Source organism: Melospiza melodia, chromosome 21 (genome assembly GCF_035770615.1).
Source record: "Melospiza melodia melodia isolate bMelMel2 chromosome 21, bMelMel2.pri, whole genome shotgun sequence".
Classification (NCBI taxonomy): domain Eukaryota; kingdom Metazoa; phylum Chordata; class Aves; order Passeriformes; family Passerellidae; genus Melospiza; species Melospiza melodia.
The window spans coordinates 11917925-11940986 of record NC_086214.1 but is presented as its reverse complement, the minus strand read 5'-3'; the positions used below and the strand labels follow the sequence as shown (position 1 = coordinate 11940986).

At 44.7% G+C, this 23062-nt stretch overlaps 3 protein-coding genes across 7 annotated transcripts in view; 1 reads left to right on the top strand and 2 right to left on the bottom strand.

Annotated features, from left to right (window-relative positions):
- Positions 1-9503, bottom strand: part of VMP1 (vacuole membrane protein 1) — a 61311-nt gene extending 51808 nt beyond the window's left edge. The window contains exons 1-2 of one of the 3 annotated variants that reach the window (XM_063174068.1): positions 9429-9503; positions 2139-2238 (exon numbers count right to left, since the gene is read on the bottom strand). In XM_063174068.1, coding sequence (XP_063030138.1) covers positions 2139-2214 — 76 coding nt within the window. In that variant the 5' untranslated portion in view covers positions 2215-2238; positions 9429-9503. Of the gene's footprint in view, positions 1-2138; positions 2239-2553; positions 2703-5471; positions 5493-9428 lie in introns of those variants that run through there. The other 2 variants (XM_063174070.1, XM_063174069.1) reach the window with 2 other exon arrangements.
- Positions 9504-9523: 20 nt separating this feature from the next.
- PTRH2 (peptidyl-tRNA hydrolase 2) lies at positions 9524-11052 on the top strand. Of its 2 annotated transcripts, none has more exons than XM_063174066.1 (3): positions 9524-9571; positions 9760-9846; positions 10381-11052. In XM_063174066.1, the coding sequence occupies exon 3, from the start codon at positions 10402-10404 to the stop codon at positions 10924-10926; it is 525 nt and encodes a 174-aa protein (XP_063030136.1). In that variant the 5' UTR covers positions 9524-9571; positions 9760-9846; positions 10381-10401; the 3' UTR covers positions 10927-11052. The 2 variants fall into 2 exon arrangements, with proteins under 2 accessions (XP_063030136.1, XP_063030137.1); XM_063174067.1 differs by having other exon boundaries at positions 9547-9571; positions 9760-9820.
- Positions 11053-12232: 1180 nt separating this feature from the next.
- CLTC (clathrin heavy chain) overlaps positions 12233-23062 on the bottom strand; it is a 29945-nt gene continuing 19115 nt past the window's right edge. The window contains exons 18-33 of one of the 2 annotated variants that reach the window (XM_063174064.1): positions 22807-22929; positions 22568-22713; positions 22242-22425; positions 21671-21863; positions 21097-21254; positions 20758-20922; positions 20560-20667; positions 20285-20452; positions 19974-20123; positions 19747-19878; positions 19481-19591; positions 18717-18887; positions 18388-18609; positions 17306-17326; positions 14400-14475; positions 12233-13677 (exon numbers count right to left, since the gene is read on the bottom strand). In XM_063174064.1, coding sequence (XP_063030134.1) covers positions 13553-13677; positions 14400-14475; positions 17306-17326; positions 18388-18609; positions 18717-18887; positions 19481-19591; positions 19747-19878; positions 19974-20123; positions 20285-20452; positions 20560-20667; positions 20758-20922; positions 21097-21254; positions 21671-21863; positions 22242-22425; positions 22568-22713; positions 22807-22929 — 2253 coding nt within the window. In that variant the 3' untranslated portion in view covers positions 12233-13552. The remainder of the gene's footprint in view (positions 13678-14399; positions 14476-17305; positions 17327-18387; positions 18610-18716; positions 18888-19480; positions 19592-19746; positions 19879-19973; positions 20124-20284; positions 20453-20559; positions 20668-20757; positions 20923-21096; positions 21255-21670; positions 21864-22241; positions 22426-22567; positions 22714-22806; positions 22930-23062) is intronic. The other variant, XM_063174065.1, reaches the window with a different exon arrangement.

Here is a 23062-nt window from a genome sequence, read left to right as displayed (position 1 = left end):
CAAAAATACACTGATTTTTAAAAAAAATTGTCAGGAAGTTAATGGGAGCTGTCGCTATAGGACATGGAATAACACAAGTGTACACACTGCTGCTCTTAAGGTGAAGAAAAGGGAAGTGAATTTTCTGACTTTAACATTTGTAGTTTTTTAAAAAATGACATTGGAAGGTGAAAGTGCCACCTTTCCAATGACACTGGACAAACTAAGAGTCTATTCAATGTCTCTTTTTTTAATAAAAGAATGCAAAATAAGAAGTTGCAGGGCACTGAGAGGAGCTGAGAGCAGCCAGAGCCCAGGTCAGGTGTGAGCTCAGCAGGGACATTTCCCTCTGAAGCTCTGAGCTGGCTCTTGTCCAGCACAGCTATTCCCAGCTCCCCCTGCAGAGGATGGAATTACAGGGTGCAACTGGATAGGGGCACCTGCCCTGCCAGGCAGGAGCCTCTCCCAGAGTCCTGTCCTGGAAAGGAGCTCAGCCCTGCCTGGCACTGAGCTCACACCCAGCCCAGGCCCTGCTCACAAAACCTTTTCCAATCAAGGTGTTACTTTGTGCTCACAATAAGATGAATAAAACCCCAAACCTGAGCTGTTTTTTTGGAGGAGAATGGCTTGTTCAAAGGTTGTCAAGCTAATAAGCAGTAATAATTTTTAAACTTTTAAAGAAAAGGAATTCTGGAATAAGATTTAAAAATAGTACCAGTAAACAATGAAAAAATACACTTGTAGCCAAACAGACACCAAAGTTGTTTAAACACCACTTACTACACAGTCACAACACATGTATTCTATTTTGCATTGTATTAATATTGATAATTTTTAGATTTTTCAAAAAGCTGTTGCATTTAAAATATTGATCTAATCTGATCTCCAGCACATTGGAACCCAAGATGTATTATTTCAGTCTTACTCCAGTACCTGAACCATTTTGCCTTATCAGATGCTGATATTTACACAGAAATTGCAGCTCTCATTAGTCACACAGCCCACTTAATTCTGTATTCCTTAGCTGGAAAATCAGTTGCTTAAGATGAACTAACAGAAATCCTGGCAAATACTGAAGAACATCCACATTCCCTCAGAGTTACAGGATGATTTAAGACTTTAAGTAAAAGGCTTTAATTTGTTCCATACATACAAACATGCAGTTAATATTTTTGGTTTTATATGTGTAATAAAAATGTTTCAACCTTGTTTTTATGACCTTGTTTTTAGTAAAAGGTCATAAAAGACAATGGTGTAAGACTGCACACAACTTGAGAAATCACTTGATTACAAAACTTAATTAAATATGGAACTGGCACATTCAAAGCTGACAGGAAACAAACAAGGATGATTATAATTTCCATGCTTTACTACACAGCATGGATAATTCAGTGACAAAAATCTTCATTAACTGTTTTCAGGTTATTTTTCATGAGTTTTAAACATTAATCCCAGGCTACTTCAGCCATACCAGCAGGAAAAACAGAGGAGAGGCAGGAGGTGAAGTAGTTAAAACTGTTTTGCTGGTAATTTATCACTGAAACCAATAAATTATAGTGACATTGAATTTCAACAGAACAGCTAGAAATTGGGAGACTAATAACTGGATGTGTCCCAGAGTAAATCAGATTTTTATGACCAAGAACTGACTTTTCAGTGCCAAAGGGTGGGGCTGTACAGTCTGACTTCCACAGCCACACATTTGCCAACAGAGTTACACTTTTTTAGTTTTTTTTTGTTGTTGTTGTAGCCTCTGCTGGTACCCAGGTCAGCTTTGTGGGGCTTAAATGTATCAAGAACTTTGGGAGAAGAAAGGAGTGTAAGAGAAACGTGAATGGAAATACACAGCATGAATCTACTCCATGGCTTTGAAATCCTAAATCCCTCAGGTTCAGAGCTGACTGAGGTTTCTAAGATTGATTCAGGCATGGAGCCCTCTGCAATATGGGCATAAAATCAGAGTGCCAGAATGGTTTGGGTGGGAAGGGCCCTAAAGCCCATCCCATTCCACCCCTGGCACGGGCAGAGGTGCCACTCCCTAGGTCAGGTGGCTCCATCCAGCCTGGCCTGCACAGAAAACCCAAATCAATTCCTTTTCCACCTTGTGCTGCTTTGCAGCCCACACGGGGCAGTGAGAGCACCAAGGGATTCCCACCTACCTGTGAAGTTGCCATTGTGCTGCTCTTTGCTCATTCTGATGCGTCTCTGGTCACAGTCTGTGCCATTCTCTGCCATCTCATAGATCAGTCACCTCTGGGGCTGAGAGAGAAGAAACCAAAAAGGACAAGGTGTGGTTCAGGTTAGGAGCTCTCCACAGGCAAAGGATGCAGACAAACACCCAGCAGCTCCCAAAGCCAGCTCACACTCATCCTGCATTACACCACCAACACAGAAAGTGATTCAATCCCCACACTGACAAAGATTAAAACATTTCCACCTACATCATTCTAAATTTTTCACTCAAATGACAAAACTCCCTCACTTCTAACAGCTGAACAAAAGCTCATTAAACAAAGCCCTTCCTTGACCCAGCCCACTGTTTGGGCTCCAGGAGCAGCAGAGCTTTGTACAAACCTCACTCCCATCCTGAGGCTGGAGCTCCAGGTGTGCTCCTCGTGCTGGCACCAGAGCTCTGCAGGTTGTGCCTGTGTCAGAACCCTCCCTGGCTGGAAGTGAGCCCTCAGTGTGGTAACCAGGACACAGAGCTGCATCTCCTGCCCTGCACACAAGGCAAACCCTGCAGAGGACAGGAGCTTTCTGAGGGGAGCTGTGCTGCCCTGTCCATGCTCAGTGCTGCTTTAGCCTCCCTCTAGAGGGATCAGCCCTACAACAAAACCCCAAAAGAACAGATGGGGCTTTCCTTACCCAGGAGAGTAAATAATGCAAGAAGTGGGAGCCAGCACAAACCAGAGTGTTGCAAGAGTTGCCTTTTTTTTTCCTTTCAAAAAACAAAACCTGAACAGCTGACAATTCTTATGCAATCAAACACAAAGAGTGTAACCAGTCAGACTCCTTGTTTTAAGAACCCTCTCTTGAATCTTAAAACTCTTTCTCTTAAAAGAGAGTCCCACAAAGCTAAAGCATTTTATTTGCATTGTATTTCTCCCTGTAAGCATACCTGATTTACAGTTTTTCATATGTTGCTTTTGTTGGAAAGAAAAGTGGTGCAGTATTAAAATGACAGGTTATATAAAACTGTCCAGTGGAAGAAATTGAAGTTCTACAGAAAAAACCCTTCCCCATTGATTTATGTGAGGCTTAAGAGCCAAGGAGCAACTCAGGTTTGGTAAACAGGAGTGAGGTCACCCCTTGGATTCAGACTGCAATAATTTTGTCAAATTTTTAAATAAAATGTTCAGAGATTTCAGATACTGTATTTCAGACATTTCCAGGGTGTCACAAGTCATTTTACACAGGTGTTTTTCTAAACAGGTGCAAGCCAGGTACATTAATTGCAATACAGATAAAATTGTTGGCTAGAATCTAATTACTAAAAGTTTTAGTTAAAATCCAGTTGTCAAAAGCCCTGGATCTCAGGAAGGAGGAATTATATATTTTTATAAATATAATTATATAACATATATAATATATAGCATATATATAAAATCTACAATTTTATATATATGCTATATATTATATATCTTATATAATTATATATATAAAATATATAATATATATTTTTATATAAATTATATATGTTATATATATGTTATATAATTATACATATATTTAAATAAGCATTTATGAACATCTACCATTTTATGTTATATATATTATATATTGAATTTTATATATATAAATAAGCATTTATGAACTACAATTTTATATACATTTTATATATATTATATATTGAATTTTATATACATAGATAAGCATTTATGAACGCCTACAATTTTATATATATTATATATATAGTATATAGATATAATTATATATGTATTTAAATAAGCACTTATGAACACCTACAATTTTATATACATTTTATATATATATATTATATAGATATAATTTTATATATATTTAAATAAGCATTTACAAACACCTGCAATTTTATATTAATATGTAATGTACAATATGTAATAATGTACAAAATATATAACTTTATATATATTTAAATAAGCATTTATGAACAACTACAATTTTATATATATTTTATATATATTATATAGATATAATTATATATGTATTTAAATAAGCACTTATGAACACCTACAATTTTATATACATTTAATATATATATTATATAGATATAATTTTATATATATTTAAATAAGCATTTACGAACACCTGCAAATTTATATTAATATGTAATGCACAATATGTAATGCACAATATGTATAATTTTATATATATTTAAATAAGCATTTATGAACAACTACAATTTTATATTTTATATATATATATATTATATATATATATATATATATATAATTTTTTATATAGTTAACTAAGTATTTATGAACATCTCCAATGTAAGTTTCCATACACACACACCCATGTGCACACCACAGGAATTCACACACACAGCCCAGACTGCAGAGGGCAATATTTCAATTATTTCAATTGCACACCCACACCCTGCCAGCCTGATGTTCACAGAAAGCTGCTTAGGAAGCAAAAGCCAGCCAGAGCTGCTGAGCACACACAGCAACACTAAAAAAGTGTTCTGGCTTAGGGAACTGCAGTCACATTTTGTTGACTTAAATATAGCAAAGATTAGAAAAAAAAAACCCACAAATTTCAGTGGAAGCCACACGTTCCTCGTTTTGAAATCTATCTTTTTTCACATGTGCAAATCTAGACTTCAGAATTCAAGTCTTGATTGGTTTGGTCCCTGCTCTCAGCTTAATTACACCCCAAGGAAATTGATTTAGTGCAATTCCAACTGCTCTCCGTGTCTGATGCTGCAGCCCAGGCTGTGCAAACCCTGAATTCCAGTGCAATCCATGAATTCCTGCCTCTCTGGGGGCTCAGGTGTGCTGTTCCCAAGGCACGACAGCTTCTTCTCAGGAGCTCAAACGCCAGAGCCACTTTTGCCCTGGCTGCCTGGAAAGGCACTAATCCAGGATTAGCTTTGCATAACACCACCTCACACAAGTCAACGCTTGCACTGAGCAGATAAATAATCCCTTCCACATTTCTGCAGGACTAATACTTGTCAAAAAGGTCTTAAGGTTCAACCATTCTGCAGGAAAGCTCTAAAAATTCCTATTTAAAAGCACAGCTGACTTGGAGATGGGATATCTACCACATGGCAGGGCTGAAAGGCTGCAAACCCTTCCTGGCTCCAGAAAAGAACCTCCCTGGTTCACCTCAGTCTGATTATACTCAAAGCATCTTAGCAAAGGGCCTGGAGGCTGCACATCCCCTCAGCTCAGCACCCTTGATCTGCTGATGCCCATCAGAACCCCTGGTCCTGCACGAATTCCTGCCCACAGGGATGGGCTGGAGTGGGAGGTGACCCAAAATGGAGTTATCCTTCATTAACTCACCCCGTGTTCTCAAATCTACACCCAACCCGTGAGAGCTCACCACGGGAAACTCAATTCCATCTGCTGAACAGAACTTCACTTCTGACAGAAGCTGGGGAAGACACAGAGCCCATCTCTAAAAATAAATTTGCCTACAGCATGGAGCATTTAGCAACAAACATAAAAATAAACTATTTAAAAGAGCGAGGAAAACAACTGGGGCCAGTTTTTGTATCAGGGTGCCTGAGATCATTTGTTAGAGCTGTGCTCACACAGGAGCTGCTCTGTAGGGCTGAACAAAGAGCTGACAATGCCCCATTGAGCTTTAGTGCAACCAAAAATGTGAAGTATAAAAAGACGATTATTGCTAGTCAAAAATGCAAATTGCTCAACAAAAAGGGTTTATGGTGACTGTGACTGGCACTTCACAGCAGAAGTGAGACAAAGCAAAACAAGCAATCAGAGCAGGAGGGCACAACAAAACCGGGCACTGCACTATCTGCCCTCTGTAATCATGGAAAAGGACAAAAGTCTCTTCTCTGGAGCTCTGGGGGGCTGTGGAAGCACCAAGTGCTGCACTCATGCAAAAGGAACCAGTTTGGGACAAACTTGGGTGGCTGCACTCTCACCCAGAGGAGCAGGATGTGGGCTCATGTTCTGTTCTGAGCATTTTTGGAGGACTCCTTTCCAGGGTGCTGGAACAACAAGGAAGTGTTTCCATGGTCCCAGTCATTGTTTGAACCACTCATCCTTACCACTCCTTACTGAAAGAGCCCTGACTCTCAGCTCCATCAGCTCCTGCTCACACAGCTCCCACAACCAGAGTTAAAACCTGAAAAATTTTGTTCCCCCCATCCACCTCAGTAACACATCATCTCCAGTCAGTCCTTGCATTCAAAGCCAAATGTTCCAAACCTGCTGCTTCCTTCTCAACTTTTTTGATATTCCTTCTTTTTCCACACTCCAGTTACAACAAGGGGAAAAAAGGAATAAAATCCAGCCTTTCCAGGTGGGTAAAGAATTGCACATCTGTGAGAGGAGTTTTTCTTCAGTCACCAAATGCTCTACAGAGAGAGTAAGTTAACAATTCCCTGGCAAAGAAACTTGGAGAGCACTTTTCCCTCGAAAGGCAAAGCTTGCCTGGCAGAGGAACAGGTTCAGGGATCAGTTTGGAAGTGAAACATCCCCTGGCCCTTCCAGCTGTTCCCTCTCCAGCACTTGCCCAGGATGTGGGGGCAGTGGAGGAGCCAAGCACGCCCTCAGCTCTGCAGCCCAGAGCCTCCTCCTGCAAAGCTGCTGCCCCTCCAGAGCGAGAGAGCCCCGTGTGGGTGGCACTGGGGTGGCACTGGGGTGGCACTGCCCCTCACCTGGGGGTTAATGACTTTCCTGAAGATGACAGAAAATATTAAATGTAACCGCGCGGTTTTTTTTCCCCCCCAGTCCCTCAGCACTCCTGGGAAGTGTTCAATTAAAATAAATGAGGCCACATCTGAAAGATGCTCCAAATCTCTGCACATTTAGCCCATAATGGGTTATTTTGATAGGAGTGCATTTATTCCCATGCTAAAAATGTTTTCCTAACTAAAATAGTTTAATTCCTCAAAGGAGAAGTAATGCAGTTAAAGACCACAGGTTTCCATTTTGTGGGTTATGCCTCTGTACACCAGACCTATTTTCCAATTCCCACCCAAATAAATCAGCTTAGAATTTAGAGTTAAAATTCCATTTTTTTTTTTTTAATGGGACTTTGAGATACCTTTTAGGAAAAACTGTTGTAACATGAGCTTCAGGGATACCATACAATTTTCTTTTCAGTTAACAGAAAGTTCTGTCCCTGCCATTGAAGCCACATACATTAACCTGATCTTTTTGGTGTATTTTTTTTTTCTGGTGAAACATGAATTTTAATTACATCCAGCAGTAGAATCAGGTGCTATAATAAAGGAGTGGAGATAAATAGATGAAAAGGTGAGAGCCAGGATAAGAGGACATGCAGAGGAGGCACAGCACAGATGAAAGGGGATGAACACAAGGACCTGACAAAGCCCAGAGAGGCTGAAAGCAGCTCCTGAGATAACAAATTCTGCTTTTCACAGGAACACTCTCTAATGCAGCCAATTCAGATTTCACACTTGGCCATCCAGTGAGGACACACTGCCCAGACAGAGGCCAATTCTGAGCCCTGGGAGACAGAAAAATATTCTTTTAATAAGCTTGAAATGCCCTGAACAACTCACTAGTAACATCCCTCTGGTCCAAGCAGCACCAAAAGCAGCAAGGTTCAGTGGTTTTGGTGCTGTTTGAAGCTGGTACAAAAAGCTCAGCGTTGCAACAGCCTCAAGGTTGTGCCCTTTGTCCTCAGGGAACAGCAAAGTTCACCCAGCTCAGGAAGAAAAGTTAAAGTTCCAACCTGCAGATAACTCTGTCTCCCATCGCAGTACACCAGGAATTACAGGTTTGGGGGTTTTTTTGTTTGTTTTAAGCACACAGGTTTTTAAGGAATAAGAAATGTCCAAGCATGCACTAATGGCACAGATCACCCTGAGGAGAGCAGCTCATGAGGTGCACTCAGAGGCAGTTACGACATTCAGAAGGAATTCCAAGACAACAACTTAGAAAAGAAGGTTTAAGGCAGAAAGAGTGCAGTTGTTGCAGCCTACTCACCTTCCTCATTGCTGCCACCCACTTGAAAGCTGCTGAGCCTCCTCCTACCCTTCCTCACAGCAATTACAAACACCAGTGACTTCAGCAGCTCAGCAGGACACGAAACAAAGCTCAGACTAACAAAGAGAGCTCACCTCCCATTGCACAAGTGGAAAGTGGCTTTTAGAACCCTCATCTGAAAACAGGGGATGAAGCCATTGTTACAACTGTCACTTATCCCATAAGGAATAAAGGAAAGTCTATTCCACACTGCAGAAATGATGGAGTGGAAGAAGGAGGACTGACATAACAAAGATTATTTCAATAGCAAAATCAATGCATTAAGAAAAGCTGATGTATGCTATCATAAGGTGTTAGGAATCTCCCAACAAACTGAGGTGAAACAATCTCTAAAAGAGCAGAATTCCTAACAGCAAAACAGCACCAAAATCCACTGCCCAAACACAACACACGTGGTCCAAGGCATGAAAGAATATCACCACATTTTCTCCACCTCAACCCACATTGTCACCATTAACTAAACCAGGATACCCACTTGTTGGTAAGCACAGAGCAGAGAAAACAAGGGCAGGAGAAAACCCTGAAGAAATATCGTAGGCACAGTTGGAAAGGGATAACCTGGATTCACAGCACTTCACAGATAAACAGCTGCCATCAAACATCACCCCTTCTCTCAGGTCACCTTCATGACCTGCCAGGCAAAACCGGAATAAAACGGGAATCTTGCTGCTTTATTATCTGCTGTAAACACCACACGACACTGGCTAGGGAAATAAAAACCAGACGAGGGGTTTAACCCCGGCCAGCAGAAATGCTCCCATGGATTTGGGCCTCACATCCACGAGCCCCAGGCAGCCCACAGGGATGGCGGGATCACCCAGCCGGGATCTCACAGCACATTTCCAGTGGAAAAGCACACAAAGGCCATCGCTGTCTGCCTCTCCGCAGGGAGCAGGACACATTTCTCCCTGTGTCATCAGGCACCGTCCCTTGGGCCGGAGCAGGGCGAGTCTCTCCCACCTTCCCGGGGCTCTGGAGGAGCACAGCCGCTCTCCAGCGCGGTGAGGGGGCAGCGGCTCATTTCTCACCCTCAAGGCCGGCAGCAGCAGCCTGCCCTCCCGCCCTGCTGCTCCACAGCATTCCCGGCTCCCTCACGGCTCCCCCGGCTCGCACAGCACCGGAGCCGCCCGGCCCGGGGGGTCCCCTCAGAGCCGGAGGGGCCGTGAGGGGAGCGGGCGGCGATGGGCAGCGCTGAGGGACCGCTGAGGAGACCCCCGCCCGCCGGGACAGCCCCGGGCCCGGCCCCGCACTCACCACGCTCCGGCGGCTCCGCTCGGCCCGGCACAACGCGGAACTGGGCCCGGCACAACACGCCCCGTCCCGCCCCGGGCTCCGTCACTTCCCGAGCGCCGCGGCCCCGTCACCTCCGGGCGGGCGCGGCGGAGCGGCAGCGGCAGGTGAGCGCTGAGGGGATGCTCCCCCATGGCCCCCTCGGTTTCCCCCTCAGGGCCGCGGGGTCCCGCACGGTGCTGTCCCCGCTCGGGCCTGGCGGGGCTGAGGAGATGGAGGCGGCCCCGCTCCTCAGCTGAATTTGGGTATTGATTTAAAATCTCCGGCATTTCACAGTTTCTCTCCCCGTTTTTAGGTGTAATGAGGAAAGGCTGAGAGAATTGGGAGGGTTCAACCTGAAGAAGAGAAGCTCTGAGGTGACCTAATTGCGGCCTTCCAGCAGGTGAAGGGAATTTACAGGAGAGGTGGGGCAAGGTTAATTACAGAGGCCTGGGGTGTTGAACAAGGGGGAATGGTTCACACTGACAGACAGGAGGGTTAATTGGATATTAGGATATTGGTTAATTGGTCTCACCACCTGTGAGGGTGGTGAGACCCTGCACGAGAGCAGCTGTGGCTGCCCCATCCCTGGACGTGTCCAGGGCCAGGCTGGGCAGAGCTTGGAGCAATCTCAGATAGTGTCCCAGGTGTCCCTGGCCATGGCAGAAGTTGGAACAGATGAGCTTTAAGGCCCTTTCCAACACAAACCATTCTATGATTCTATGATAATTTGCCATTTTATCTTAGCTCTGAGTCAGAGCCCATCACCAGTGAGGTGTTTGCAGTCAGAAAGCTGTGTCTGGGGAGCTGTTCCTTTGTGTTTCTAACAAATGTTCTTTGTCTTCAAATAACCAAATGAAAACCAGGTGAGAGCACAGAAAATGCTCTCAGAAGCTGAGAAACGCTCAAGTAAATTTGTCTTTTCCCCCCCTTCCAGAGGCAGTCTCCAAAACCCACCATGATTTCTCTCTTTGAGCCCGAGTTTGTGAATGTCATCATCGGAGTGGTGTGCGGTGTGTGCCTGGGCTGGGGCATGCGGGGGCGGCTCCGCAGGAAGCCTGGAGGAGCTGGAGCAGTGCCAGACCCTTCCAGCAGCCTGGGGAGCGAGCCTGACATCATGGGGGAGACAGGGGAGCTCAAGCTGGTGCTGATCGTCCGCAACGACCTGAAGATGGGCAAGGGCAAAGTGGCAGCACAGTGCTCCCACGCTGCTGTCTCTGCCTACAAGCAGGTTCACAAGAGGAATCCCGAGCTCCTGAAGCAGTGGGAATATTGTGGACAGCCCAAAGTGGTGCTCAAGGCTCCTGATGAAGAGACTCTGGTGCAGCTGCTGGCTGAGGCCAAGCGCCTGGGGCTGACTGTAAGCTTGATACAGGATGCTGGGCGCACTCAGATAGCTCCAGGCTCCAGGACAGTCCTTGGGATAGGACCAGGACCAGCTGATGTCATAGATAAAGTGTCTGGTCACCTGAAACTCTTCTAAACTGGTACCAAAAACACCTGGATGTGTTCATGTATGTCGGTGCTGAAGGGATGAAAATCAAAGTTGGGTTTTTTTGCCATCTCTTTCCTCAGTGTTAATAAAATAAGCAAGTTTTGTAAGATTTAATTTGTAAATCATGAGTTTCTCTAGCTTTTGTTCCAGAAGTGGGAAAGAATGTTTTAGGCTCAGGGCTGTTGAGGGAAGCAGAGCTGGCACAAGAAAGAACCCAGTAAATTTACAATTTGTGCAATTGATTGAGGATTTTGCACATTGCTTGATGACTTTTAAGTTTCCTCTTTCTGCCTGTTTTCTGTGAATACCTTCTTTAATTCAGAAAGCCTCAGCTGCTGAAGCAGTTAAGGACTGGAGCTGGGGATAACTGTAGCCAACTTCCTGCCCAACAACTGCTGCAACAACTCCTAACTGGTACCAGGCTGACCAGTTCAACTGGATTTGCAGCCCAGACCAGTAAACAGCTGTGGGGAGCAGCTGTAAGCTGAGCTTCCCTCTGGAGGGGTCTGTGTAGCTCCTACACGTGCAAAAATGTGCAGTGAAGCCAAGGTGTGGGGAGTTACCCTCCATTAAACAACTGGGCACTCAGGGACAGGCTTAAATCCTGGTTTTATTGGGATTAACAGGCACTCCTGTGTTTAAGGAAGCACCTTGTTGTAGGTATTACTGCACAGTTCAGAGCACCTTGGGGGTTCCAGTAAATTCTGCCTGAAATTTGTGAGAGTTCTGCTGTTAAGCACCTTTGCCAACCTCTCAGCAACGTGTTCCAGCTGAGTGTTGTGAACCAGGAAGAAGGAACAGGATTGATCTCCATCTCCACAGAGCCAGAGGGAATGGCAGAGGGGCTGAAATGCCAATGAACACAGAGGATGGAAATGTTCTTATACTGCACCCCTTACTCAGAGGCAGAATCCTTTTCAGGGACTCACTGCAGGCTTTGCTCCACCTCTGACCTCCATGCTGACCACGGAGAGCCTGGGGCAGGTGAGCCCTGCCAGCCCCAGTCCATGGAAGTGCTGCAGTGCCCAGGATCACAGCACACAGCTCTGGAGCTCACGGGAGGAACACGGAGTGGGATCTGCATCCTGATGCCCAGAGTGGCTCCTGGTTAAGGAACAGGGAGGGGGATCTGGATCCTGATGCCCAGAGTGGCTCCTGGTTAAGGAACAGGGAGTGGGATCTGCATCCTGATGCCCAGAGTGGCTCCTGGTTAAGGAACAGGAGCTTCTAGAGCTCCTGCTGGAAATGTGGCCAGTGCTGTCAGACTCGTCACACTCAAATATGACAGTATTCATAAAGAAACATTTAAGTCAATTTTATTTGAAGCTAAATATGTTTAAGGCAATTTACATACCTAGAACATGATCTCAATTGAACTGGCACGCCCTACTACAATCCTAATGTATCATCTGGTCGAATATGCTAGAGTTGACCACAGTGCAGCCAACTGGTGAAAAGTGCTATTTTCTTCTCTCTGCCATAATCTCTCTCTAGAAAAAGCATTACATATTTTCCTGCATTGCCCCCTCAGTGCAAGACCCCACCACTGGTCCCCATTGCTGCTCTGCTGCTGGCCCCTCTGACCCCTGGCTGCACACACCTGCATTGCCCCCCACTACCAGCACTGGAATACTTGGGTTGAGTCCAAAGGTCCTTTTTTTGAAGACAGTAAAGTGAAGCTACCACTATGCAGCATGTCCACAGTCCAGTAATTTATTTTTAAATTGCGTAATTTCAAATTGCACAAACAAAACTGAACAGCAATATGCTTGAATTCTCTCTTCTGTACACTCAAAACAGTGATCTAAAACACCACAATATCCAACATACACAAACCTCAGGGCAGGGTTAGTAAATACACAGATTGGAATCATGGTGCTCTGTTCCTGAATGGAATGTCCCACAAAAGCACAGGATACAGCACAACATAAGGTCATCTGTTACATATGGAGTGAGCAAAAAGACACTAGCATTTTCTATATGCATAACTGGAAAAACCTGCATAGGTTAAGGGAAAAAAAAAAAAAACAAAAAAACAAAACCCAAAATTTTTACTCATTTTAAGTCAGGCAAGGTTGTCTGTACGCATTTTAAATTCTTTTAGAGCTATGCAATCCAACCCAGGGAGGATATGCTGATTAGTGTTGTCTCTTGTCAGCAGTCTTGCAAGGTCAAATACAATTATCTTGGCTTTAGCTTTCTCCAAATATACAGTGAGATTTAAATGCATTTAGAATAGACAGTACATACCGTAAGCTGCTCACATACAATGAAATTAAGATTCAATATTAGAGTGTAACACTATAGAGTGCAAATCAGAATCTTCACAATAGACTTAATGGTAATAAGCAGTCCTGCAAAAGCCCACTTTGAACAAAGTCGTTTAAACTATTCCCCTTCTGAAAGTAAAAGTCTAAATGGACATGGAATGTGAAAAAGATTTAACAGAAGTGATTCAAATCGTTCGCGCTAGAAAAAACAGTCCTTCATGAAATAAAGGTTACAAGAACACGAGGCAGAACTCTTTGCTTTTCCCTGTTATGAGTTAAAGCGGGGAGGGACGGTGGAGTTTCAGTAAGAAAAGTTGCTGCTCCAGGCTGCCTTGTGCTGCATCTCACATGCTGTAGCCGAAGCCGGGCTGCGGCTGCCCGTACGGAGGGGCCGTGTAGCCGTAGCCAAAAGGTGCCTGCGGAGGAACCGCCACGCTGGGTCCTGCTGTCAGCATCAGCTGGGGCTGGCCTGCAACACACAACGGGCATCTTACTCCTCCTCAACTCAGAAACCACCCTGCTAAATGCCTGGAAGTTTGCAGGAGGTTATTTTCTGTGTTTCACCCTGCTGACCTGGACTGGGCTTCTTCAGGGCCGCAACCGGTAAAAACCACAGGGCACAACACATGGCTAAAAATACTACAGTGAAGAAACTCTTACTAGAATAACCTGGATACCCAATATAAAGTAGGTATAAATATGCTTTATATATAAAGCATATTGCACAAGATGCAAATAACCCCTTGGTGGAAATCTGGAATGGCACAGCTCCAGTACACCTTTCCTTAAGGAGTCTGGAATGGCACAGCTCCTGTACACCTTCCTTAAGGAGCCTGGAATGGCACAGCTCCTGTACACCTCTCCTTAAGGAGCCTGGAATGGCACAGCTCCTGTACACCTCTCCTTAAGGAGCCTGGAATGGCACAGCTCCTGTACACCTCTCAAGGAGTCTGGAATGGCACAGCTCCTGACCTTCCTTAAGGAGCCAGGACAACCTTCAATCCTGCAGTCCACAGCTCACCTCAGCAGCCACAGCACTTATCTTGTATTTTGGAACACATTCCTTAAGACTTGATTTCACATGGAGAATGTTCCCATTTCCCAGGACTTTGTCAGGAACAAAACAAGATTAGGGAAGGCTTGTTTAAAAAGTGAAATATGTAATTGATAACACACAAACGAAAGCATTACCATAAACAATAGGTTGTGTTTCTGTAGCTTGCTCCTCTTCCTTTCTCAAAGACTCTGATGCATCCAGTTTATCCACCTGGAATTGAGACCAACAATTAAAGAAATCTCCTCTAAAACAGGTACTTATTGGTGGCAGAGAAGTGGAAAAGCCTTAGTGGTATGTCAACACCCATCAAGAAAAGGAGACCATTTACAAGTTAAGATCAATTCAAGTAGCAATGTTGGTACTGGTGCAGTCAAGATTGTCTGTTTCCTGAACAAAATCCCTCACTGAGGGATTTTCAACTACTTTGAAAGCTCACTCCAGGCTGAAGCTTTGTACAAAGGTTCTGGACTGGACTGGAGCTGGACAGTCTTTGGACTCAAGACTCAGATTTGAGCTCAGTCTCAACTGGAGACCTCTGGCCTTGGAGCAATTGCCAAGATAATGCCCAGACCTGGAGAGGTTTCCCTGGAGGTGACATTGAGGCAAAGTAATCAGGTTTGTATTTGGATAGAGCAGACTGCAATAGCATCCGACATGTCACTTGAGCCTCAAGATTTCACTTTCCAAACCCATTCACTCATGCAATTTAAGTTCAAATGCAGAGAATGCATGTGTATAAGACTTGCTTTTTCCACTCCAGAACTGTGTGGCAGTCAGCCTAAACCCACAGATACTCCAGTTCTTCCAGCTTCACACACAGTAACAGACAAGCCTGGCCAGCTTCACTGCTGCACTGCGAGTGCAATGGTGCTGTTTGCCCACCCCTACAGAAAGGCAAGAGAAGGAACTTCTGTAGTGAATTATTGCTCATTTCTAAGACAGATCCAAGGGAACTCAGCATTTCTATAGTCTAAGGCAGGCCCTGAAACTAAAACCACAAAACGAGGTATTGGTATTTTACCTGGGAGATAAGACTTAGAACAAAGTCAGAGGTAATCATGCCAATTGCTTTGAAAGACAATAATACAAGATTAATGTTTCATTTCATTCGTATCCTTAATAAAGGAGTTTGAAGGTTTCCTGCACTTACACAGGGTCAGTGTTATTTACTCAGCTACAACATTGACAAGTGAGTTTTGAGCTGAACTGTGCTACATGAGCAAATATCTGCTGTGAGCTCCTCCTTTCAGCTGTGTGTTCCATACACCTGTTCCTGTGTAACCTCAAGCTGAGGCACAACTCCAGGGAGTGGCAGAAGTCCTGAGCTGGAGTTCCCTCAGTGGCTGGGCTTCCATGGCCAGCCTGGTGGTGCCTCCCTCAGTATCTGGCCTGCAGCTGCCAAAGTGCAGGGGATGGTATCCAATGCTCCAAGACTCATTTCCAGACACCGTGCTGGGAATTGCACTGCTTTTAACTCCAAACAGCAACACACTGAACACACAAGCACAAGTTTAGAGATGCAAATCCAAGGAGAATGTGCAGAGTTTGCTACTAAGCAGAGGCATTTGGCTTACTCACACTTGGAAAGCCTCCAGCCCAGGACATTCAATGCATTTTGGAGCCAGTTTTGATGCCTCCCCTCAGAGCTGAACAAATACTGACAAGAACAAGCGCAAGTTTGAAACCAGCCCTCAGGATGGTTCTTACACCACTTGCTCGAGCATCACCAGCTTCAGGGCCCTACACCTGGAGCAAGATTGACTGAAAGGCTTTTCCACAGGGACTGCAATAAGCTGCAGAGGAAAAGTAACATGCATTCAATGTTATCGTGTTATGTGTGCATGAAAAAGAGGCAAAAGTACTGAAGCACGAGTGAGGTCTGAAGATGACTGCCATACAGGCTCCCCCCAAAAAACCACAGCAGCCCACAGCAATGCCTTGGAGCTTCAGGAGGAGTGGGATGTAATTGCAATGACTGCTACACATGCGTCGTTTATGCAAACACTGCAGTTCAATTACCTTTTTTCACACACACGCTCTCCTACTTTCCTTACTAGCTGCTGAAGGACCTTACACTACGTGTCTTAGGTTAGCCTTGAGTTCCAGTGGTGTCTTTACAACCAGCAGATTTTGCATTTAGTCCATCTTCAAAGCTGTCTGTCAACTTTGCTTTGCCCTTTGCTGAACCACATTAATGGAAAACTCCTGCAAGGGCTGACCCCTGGGCTCAGGAGGATCACAGTGGCATTTGTAGGGAAGCAGATGGACACAGAACCTTGGATTGCCCTTCTGAAGGTCAAAGTTACATAGCAAAAGGCAAGCCCTGGAGCAGCCTCAGAAGAGCAATAAGCATTACCATTTTTATATGTTTTTTTAACGAGGTAGCAAAAGAGGTTTAGTGAAGCTGAAGAGCTTGGAAGGCAGTCTTTTTTTGGACAACTACTAGAAATTTACTGTAGGGAGGAGAACCACAGACTTGCTGTAAGAGCTGAAGATTTAAGTTGCTACATGAACTAGAGCACTGTGTGGATTAGATCAGCACCATGAGAACTGACACCTGAGTGAGGAAGAGTCCCTCTGGAGCAGCCAGTATCTACTCTGCCTACGGTCAGCACGCATTAGTCATGGTCCAGAGATCAGGAACTGGATCACAGCCCTTCAACTAGCAAATGCCAGACTGATTTAGGGATTCACAGACTTATTTCTTATTGTAGGAGGTTGTTCCAGTCAGATTGGCTGTCAAATAATAGCATTTGTAAGTATTTGTGTGTTGTTTCAATTGCAGGCTGACTGTGATCCAACTGATCACCTGTATGCCCTTCCTGAGGATCTAGTAGCTTATTAGTAGCAAATGAATCTACTTTTCTCCTACAGCACTAGCTAGTGAGAGTTAAACAATTTGCAAATGCTTTAGTGATATTTTGTTTGGGGAAAAAGCAGTAGCAGCAGTGTAGTAAACATAGGAAAGAAAAAAACTCATGCAGAATCCTTAGACTTAGTCCTCCAGACTTAAAGATGGAAAACAAGAATCAACTTTCACCTTTTCCTTTATTGCATCAACCTGCAAAGGAATTCAGAAGGTGCAGCTTAGAAAAATCAAATTCCATATTTAGCATATAAAAAGGTAGAAACAAAAGCGTCAGGGAAGAAATAATTAAGGTACAGGCGAGTAAAAACAAAAGTACACCAGAAGTATCTGCTTTAGAAAGGCAGCTCTGCTTCTTGCTGGCTCTTACTTCATTAGCTACACCAAAGCTACATCCTAATCCTTTATCAGATCAGGAAATGTTTATCTTTAAGAATCTACTACTCCCACCAAAGGCATGGTGTTAGCTTGGTGCAGGCATCTCTGACAAACAGTTGTATTGCTCAGCCCACCTCCCCCAAAACAGCATTTCAGGCTGGCTACAGAACTACAGCTAGTTCTGCCTTTGGAAAGAACAGCCAGGCAAATTTCTGGACAAACAGGCACTTTAGTCTTCACTGACTGCATGAAAGTGAAAGCTGAACTCAAGCTTGGAAAGGTCTTAATCATTAAGCAATTTACAGCATTTCACTGGAAGATACTCCAAAAGCTTCATCTGGGAAAATCTTGCTAGTGACAGCTGGATTTAACTCAAGTCTGTTCAAGTCTGTCAGAGCATTACCAAGTAGTTCCCCCATCCTGAGTCACTTCAAATAAGAGTTGAATCATAATTAGTGCCATTAAGTGTCAGAGCCACATTTTAGAGTTAAATGCATAGCAGAACAAGTTATCTCTCGGTCTAGCTATAAAGCTGTTTTAGTAACAGTCTAGTATTTAGTTAAAGCTTGATCCCAGCTGGGATTCCTGACTGACACAGCACAGGAAATGCCTGGAGCCTGGAACTACTTTAGACACTGCCCAGGGTCAGGCAAATACTACTGATGTAGGTTCTGTCATTGGCAGAGGGTGAAGCCTGCAAGTGTTTCAGCCTCTTAGAGGGCGAAGTCTCTCCCCAGATGGACTGAAAAGTAAGTGTGGACATGGACAGACAGACATTGGACAAAGCCCAAACCAATGTTAGTAGCAAGCAGACAGTCTCAAGGCATTCACCACAGTGACTAACAAGCTCTGGGTGTTGGAGGGGCACCTGCTCTTACCTTGGTCAAGTATTCCTTCATGACCTGGATAAAGTATGGCATGGCAAAGTCCATAATGTTGTGCCTCCACGCTGTTTCCAAGACAACATCCGGCCTTAGGAGATCGTAGCAGGTGAAGAGACAAGCACCAAAGCATTCCCTCTTGTTCTCCTGCAGGAACCACTGCAGCAGCTCCTCTGCCAGCTCAGTATCTTTGGATTCTGAAGCGTACTGCATGGCATCCTGCAAAGGACAGAGCCTCAGCCTCAGGGGACACAGCAACCCACAAGGGGCTGTTAACCAAGAGCCAACAAGGCAGAGCTGTGCAGCTGCCCTGGGTGCTGCCTCACCTTGTAGAGCCTGTCCTTCTTGCAGAGCTCCACGCTCTGTTTCCAGCGGTTGTTGCCTTTGAAGAGATAGGCGGCGATCCTCCGGAACTCTATTAGCTCGTGCTTCTCCAAACGTTGGGCAAGAGAAATGTTGTCAAAGTTGTCATAAGCATCTATAGAAGTCCTAAGAGCCTGAGTGAAGCAGAAAAAAAAAAAGTCACACCTCAGATGTACAACTGCACCCACAAAATGCAAATATTTTCCACTAGTTCTCTATTCCTGCTTGTAGGAAGATAAAGTAGCCCAGCCAGACCTGCAGAGATCTGCTATTCTGTTTGAGAAGCTGCTGTTTGACACACATGGAGTTTAGATCTTTCAGTCAGTATTTTTCAGTAGGTTAATAAGAGTCTCTGAAAACCAGGCAGCTGTTCTCTGAAAACAGTAAAACAGCCAGACATCACAACTGTTTGCCTCTTCTTTTGGTGGCACCCAGTGTTTGTTTGCGTTAAATAAAAGTTGTCACACTTATAACATAGCCACTCTATCCCCAATAGGAATGACACAAAATGCTCTCAGGAAGCCACTAATACTTTTCCACTTAATCCATGGTTCCTCACCACTAATTCACTTTAAAGCTGAAGAACATACACTTAAGGAATTAAAGTTAACAGCTAGCAGGTAAAAACTACTGAAAATGAGAAAGAAAACTCTGTGTTTCTACACATGAAACAAAAGCTGAGAATATGAAGTAAATCCAGAATGAAGTGCTTCAAGACAAGACATACCTGGTAATCTTCTTCAATAATGAAGAGGTTGTTGAGGGACTCATTGACTGATTTGTTGTTGTGATTTTGAACAGAGCGCAGGTAAGGCTTAACCAGGGGCAGCTGTTTAACCTTCAAGGAATCAAAGAGACACATTTAAGTCAGTTTTTGTGGAAGTCTCTTAGCATTTTCCCTGGCAGGCAGGGGGGTAGCTAAGCATTTTTAAATGCTACTACAGCTCAATGCTTACCCAGCTTTTGTTTTAATCTGGATAGCAGGAAAATTACCTTTGTGAAGAACGTGACAGCACGAGTGTGGTCAAGCCGAGGGGACAACACCATCAGCAGATCATTGAGCAGCAGAGGCTTAAATTCCAAATAGAACTGAACTGCCTTGTAGTACAGCTCCACATTGGCCACCTACAGAGGAGTAAAGATGCATGTTCAGAGCAGGAGTTTGATTGTGGGGAAATCCAAAAGAAAAACAGACATAACTTTCACCAGGAAAGCAATACCTTAGTGATGATATCTTTGAACTGGCCTTCTTTCCAAGCATCTGTTGGGTGATTCATCATTGTGATTATGGCATTATCATATTCTTCATACTTATCATACAGGAACACCAGTTCAGCCCAGAGGTGGGCTTGTTCTGCAGCTCTCAGAACCTAAGCAAAAGGCAGAATTAGCAATATTTGTTAACTGGAATTTCCAGCAGTGCTCAGGTTTTAGTGCCATTAATAACCCCAGGAGTTGCTTGTGCAAAAGCTGGGTACAGACAGCCCAAAAAGGTGCGTTTTCAGTTAAATTTAAAGCCTCAGATATTCACCTTGGGAATGTTAACTCTAGACCAGAACAGCTCCAAGTGCTCCCTCATCTTCTGTGGCTTGAACTTGGAGTAGAGAATTGCCAGCTCTGTGAACATCCCCATGTGTGCTCGCTCCAGCCCAAGTGCTGCTTCCAACATAGTGATCAGCTCCTCAAAGTACCCACGATCCTTAGAGACACACAGAGACATTTCACATCAGAAACAATCCAGAATCCCAGATTTTGGCAGGGCTGCCATGACAGAACTGACTGTACAACAGGAGTCAGCCTAATTACCTGGTAATAGTTGATTAGCTCTTCCAGCTCATCTGCATGCACTACAATGTGGAGCCCACACAGCTGAGCCAGGCGGAATTCTTTTCCATCCACACAAGCGAAGCAGACCTGGAATTGAGAGTTGTGTTACTGCTTAGAGCCAAGGCTCCTGAGCAGGCCCCAGCTTTGAGGCCCTGAGCTCAGGGGCAGGGAATTCACCTCTTTCCACGTGCGGGTGCTGTTGGCTTTGCGAGCGCCGTCCACGGCTGCCTGGTACTCGCCCAGGTGCACCAAGGTCGAGGCCAAGCGGCCGAAGTTGGACACGTTGTTGTACAGGAGCTTGGCAGCTTCATACATCTTCTCATCGTAGCAGCGATCACCAACCTGGGGCACAGCACAGCCAGGTTATTCCAGCACCTTTTCAGCCAGTGGTTTACATTCAATGTGAGGCATTCAAGCCCTTGTCAAAATGGATTTAAAGATCTATGTGCATATCCAAAGAGAGAGAATTCCCAACACCCCTCTGTGAGTCAGGAAAACAAAGTCAGCCCCACTCACCTGCTGGATATGTGCATTGTTGGGGCCATTGATGAACTCCTCTAGCTCTGCCAGGCGGTTTGTTTTAGCCAGAGCAAAGATTAATTCTGTTTCCACATACGACTCCCGGGCCTTCTTGCGTGCCATCTGCAGATACTTCACCAGTTCTTCCCAGTTTCCTATGGAAAGGAGTTCAGAATGTTTATTTCACACCACTGGGGACACTTGTGCTTAACTTAAACAATCTGAGCCTAATTTTGACATATTTCTACAGCCCCAACAATCAACAACCTTCACACTGCCAATTACGCATTAATCAAATAATCTCAAAATGGGCCTAACTAAAATCTTATTTAACTTCATACAAAGACTCTGAAAGAAGTCTCCAGCTAGCTAAAGAAAGAAATTACAGGCCACTGATTATCTGCAGATGGAATACACTACCTTTTCCCACTCTTATTTAGAGCAGTCCTTGAAGGGCCAGATTCCTCTACTTGCACCAAGATACAGGTCTGGCAGAACTGCAGTTTGAGCAGACCAGGCAAAGGAGCTGAGCATCATCAACAGCCAAGATGTAAACAAAACTTAATCATACCACTGGCATTAGCAGCTTGAACAACTTCCATGTATGAGGAAGGATCATCTGCTTTGATGTAGGAGTCAATTGCTTCCTTCACCATCCCCTTCTGGAGCTGTGCTTTGGCCAGCTGGCTCCACACTGCAGGTTCATTGCAGCGCTCGGCGAACTCGTACGCACGGTCCAGGTTCCCAATGTGCTCTATCAACACCTGGGGAAAGGATAACCACAATCAGCCACTCTCAGGAAGGCTAAGAGGGTCACTTTTACAACACACTAAGCTGGAGTTTATCTAAGTTCCTCAATGGATCCACAGCTTGTAAAAGACAGGGACTAACTCCATACAACCCATACAGCGTGAGTGATTTTAGGCTTACAAAGTTTCAATAAACAAATGTTGTTTAGGTTTGAGGACACTTGGACCTTTAAGTGCAAAGGTTAAAACTCACCTATTTTCACAGAAACAGCGTCTGCTTTGTAAGACAAGACACTGAGCAGCTTTGGGCACTTTGCTAACTGGTGTTAAGCACCAGCAAAGTCCTTGTGGGGGATGCACAGGGAGTTTGTACAGGCTGAGAATTGAAGATACCTGTACAGCTGATGTGTTGACATCAAACTTCCTGAAGATAGCAAATGCCTCCTCAAACAGCTCGTTGCTGATAGCAATATTGGCTATATCAGGGGCATCGTAGTTATCCAGGCGGTTGATGTACTCCATGACACGGGTGCGGTCAGCCTTGATAGCTGTAAGGATGAGAAGGTTCTGCAGGTTCCTGAGGAGGGAAAAAAACAGTACTTAGCAAATAATGATCAAGAAATTCACCCTCCCCTCTGGAGAAAGTATTAGTTTATTTGCTGTTTCACATTACAGCAGTAACTCCAAGTTTCCTGTGGCTTAGCTTTCATTTCACACACCTGTGCTCACTGAACACTGAATTATCCAGAACGATTTTCTCCAGCAGTTCAATGAGCTCGTTGGGAAGATCTGCAGTCATGAAGGCCTTCACAGTGACAGAGACTTCCTCGGGGTCCTGGGTCTCTGACAGAGCAGTCTGAACAACCTGCAGGCAGAGCAAGGCATGCAGAAATGAGTGATGTCAGGTTCTGCAAATCCAGTTGGGACAGGCAAGGCTGTGAGTGTCCTGCAGCTGTACCTGGTCAATCAGGGGTCTCCTGTAGGGGTTGCTTTCCAGCAGCACACTGGCCCAGAGCTCGGGGTCCTTACGGCGAACTAAGTAGCGGGAGAGACTCTTGAACAGGGAGTTCTCATTGCACACCTGGAGAGAGGCACAGCTTGCTCAGAGGAAAGGCAAGGCTATGGAGCCTACAGAAAACTGTACTGTAACTCTGAACTGAGGGCAGACTGAAATCTCAGCCTTTGTTACTCCATTAACCTCCCATTTTAGGATG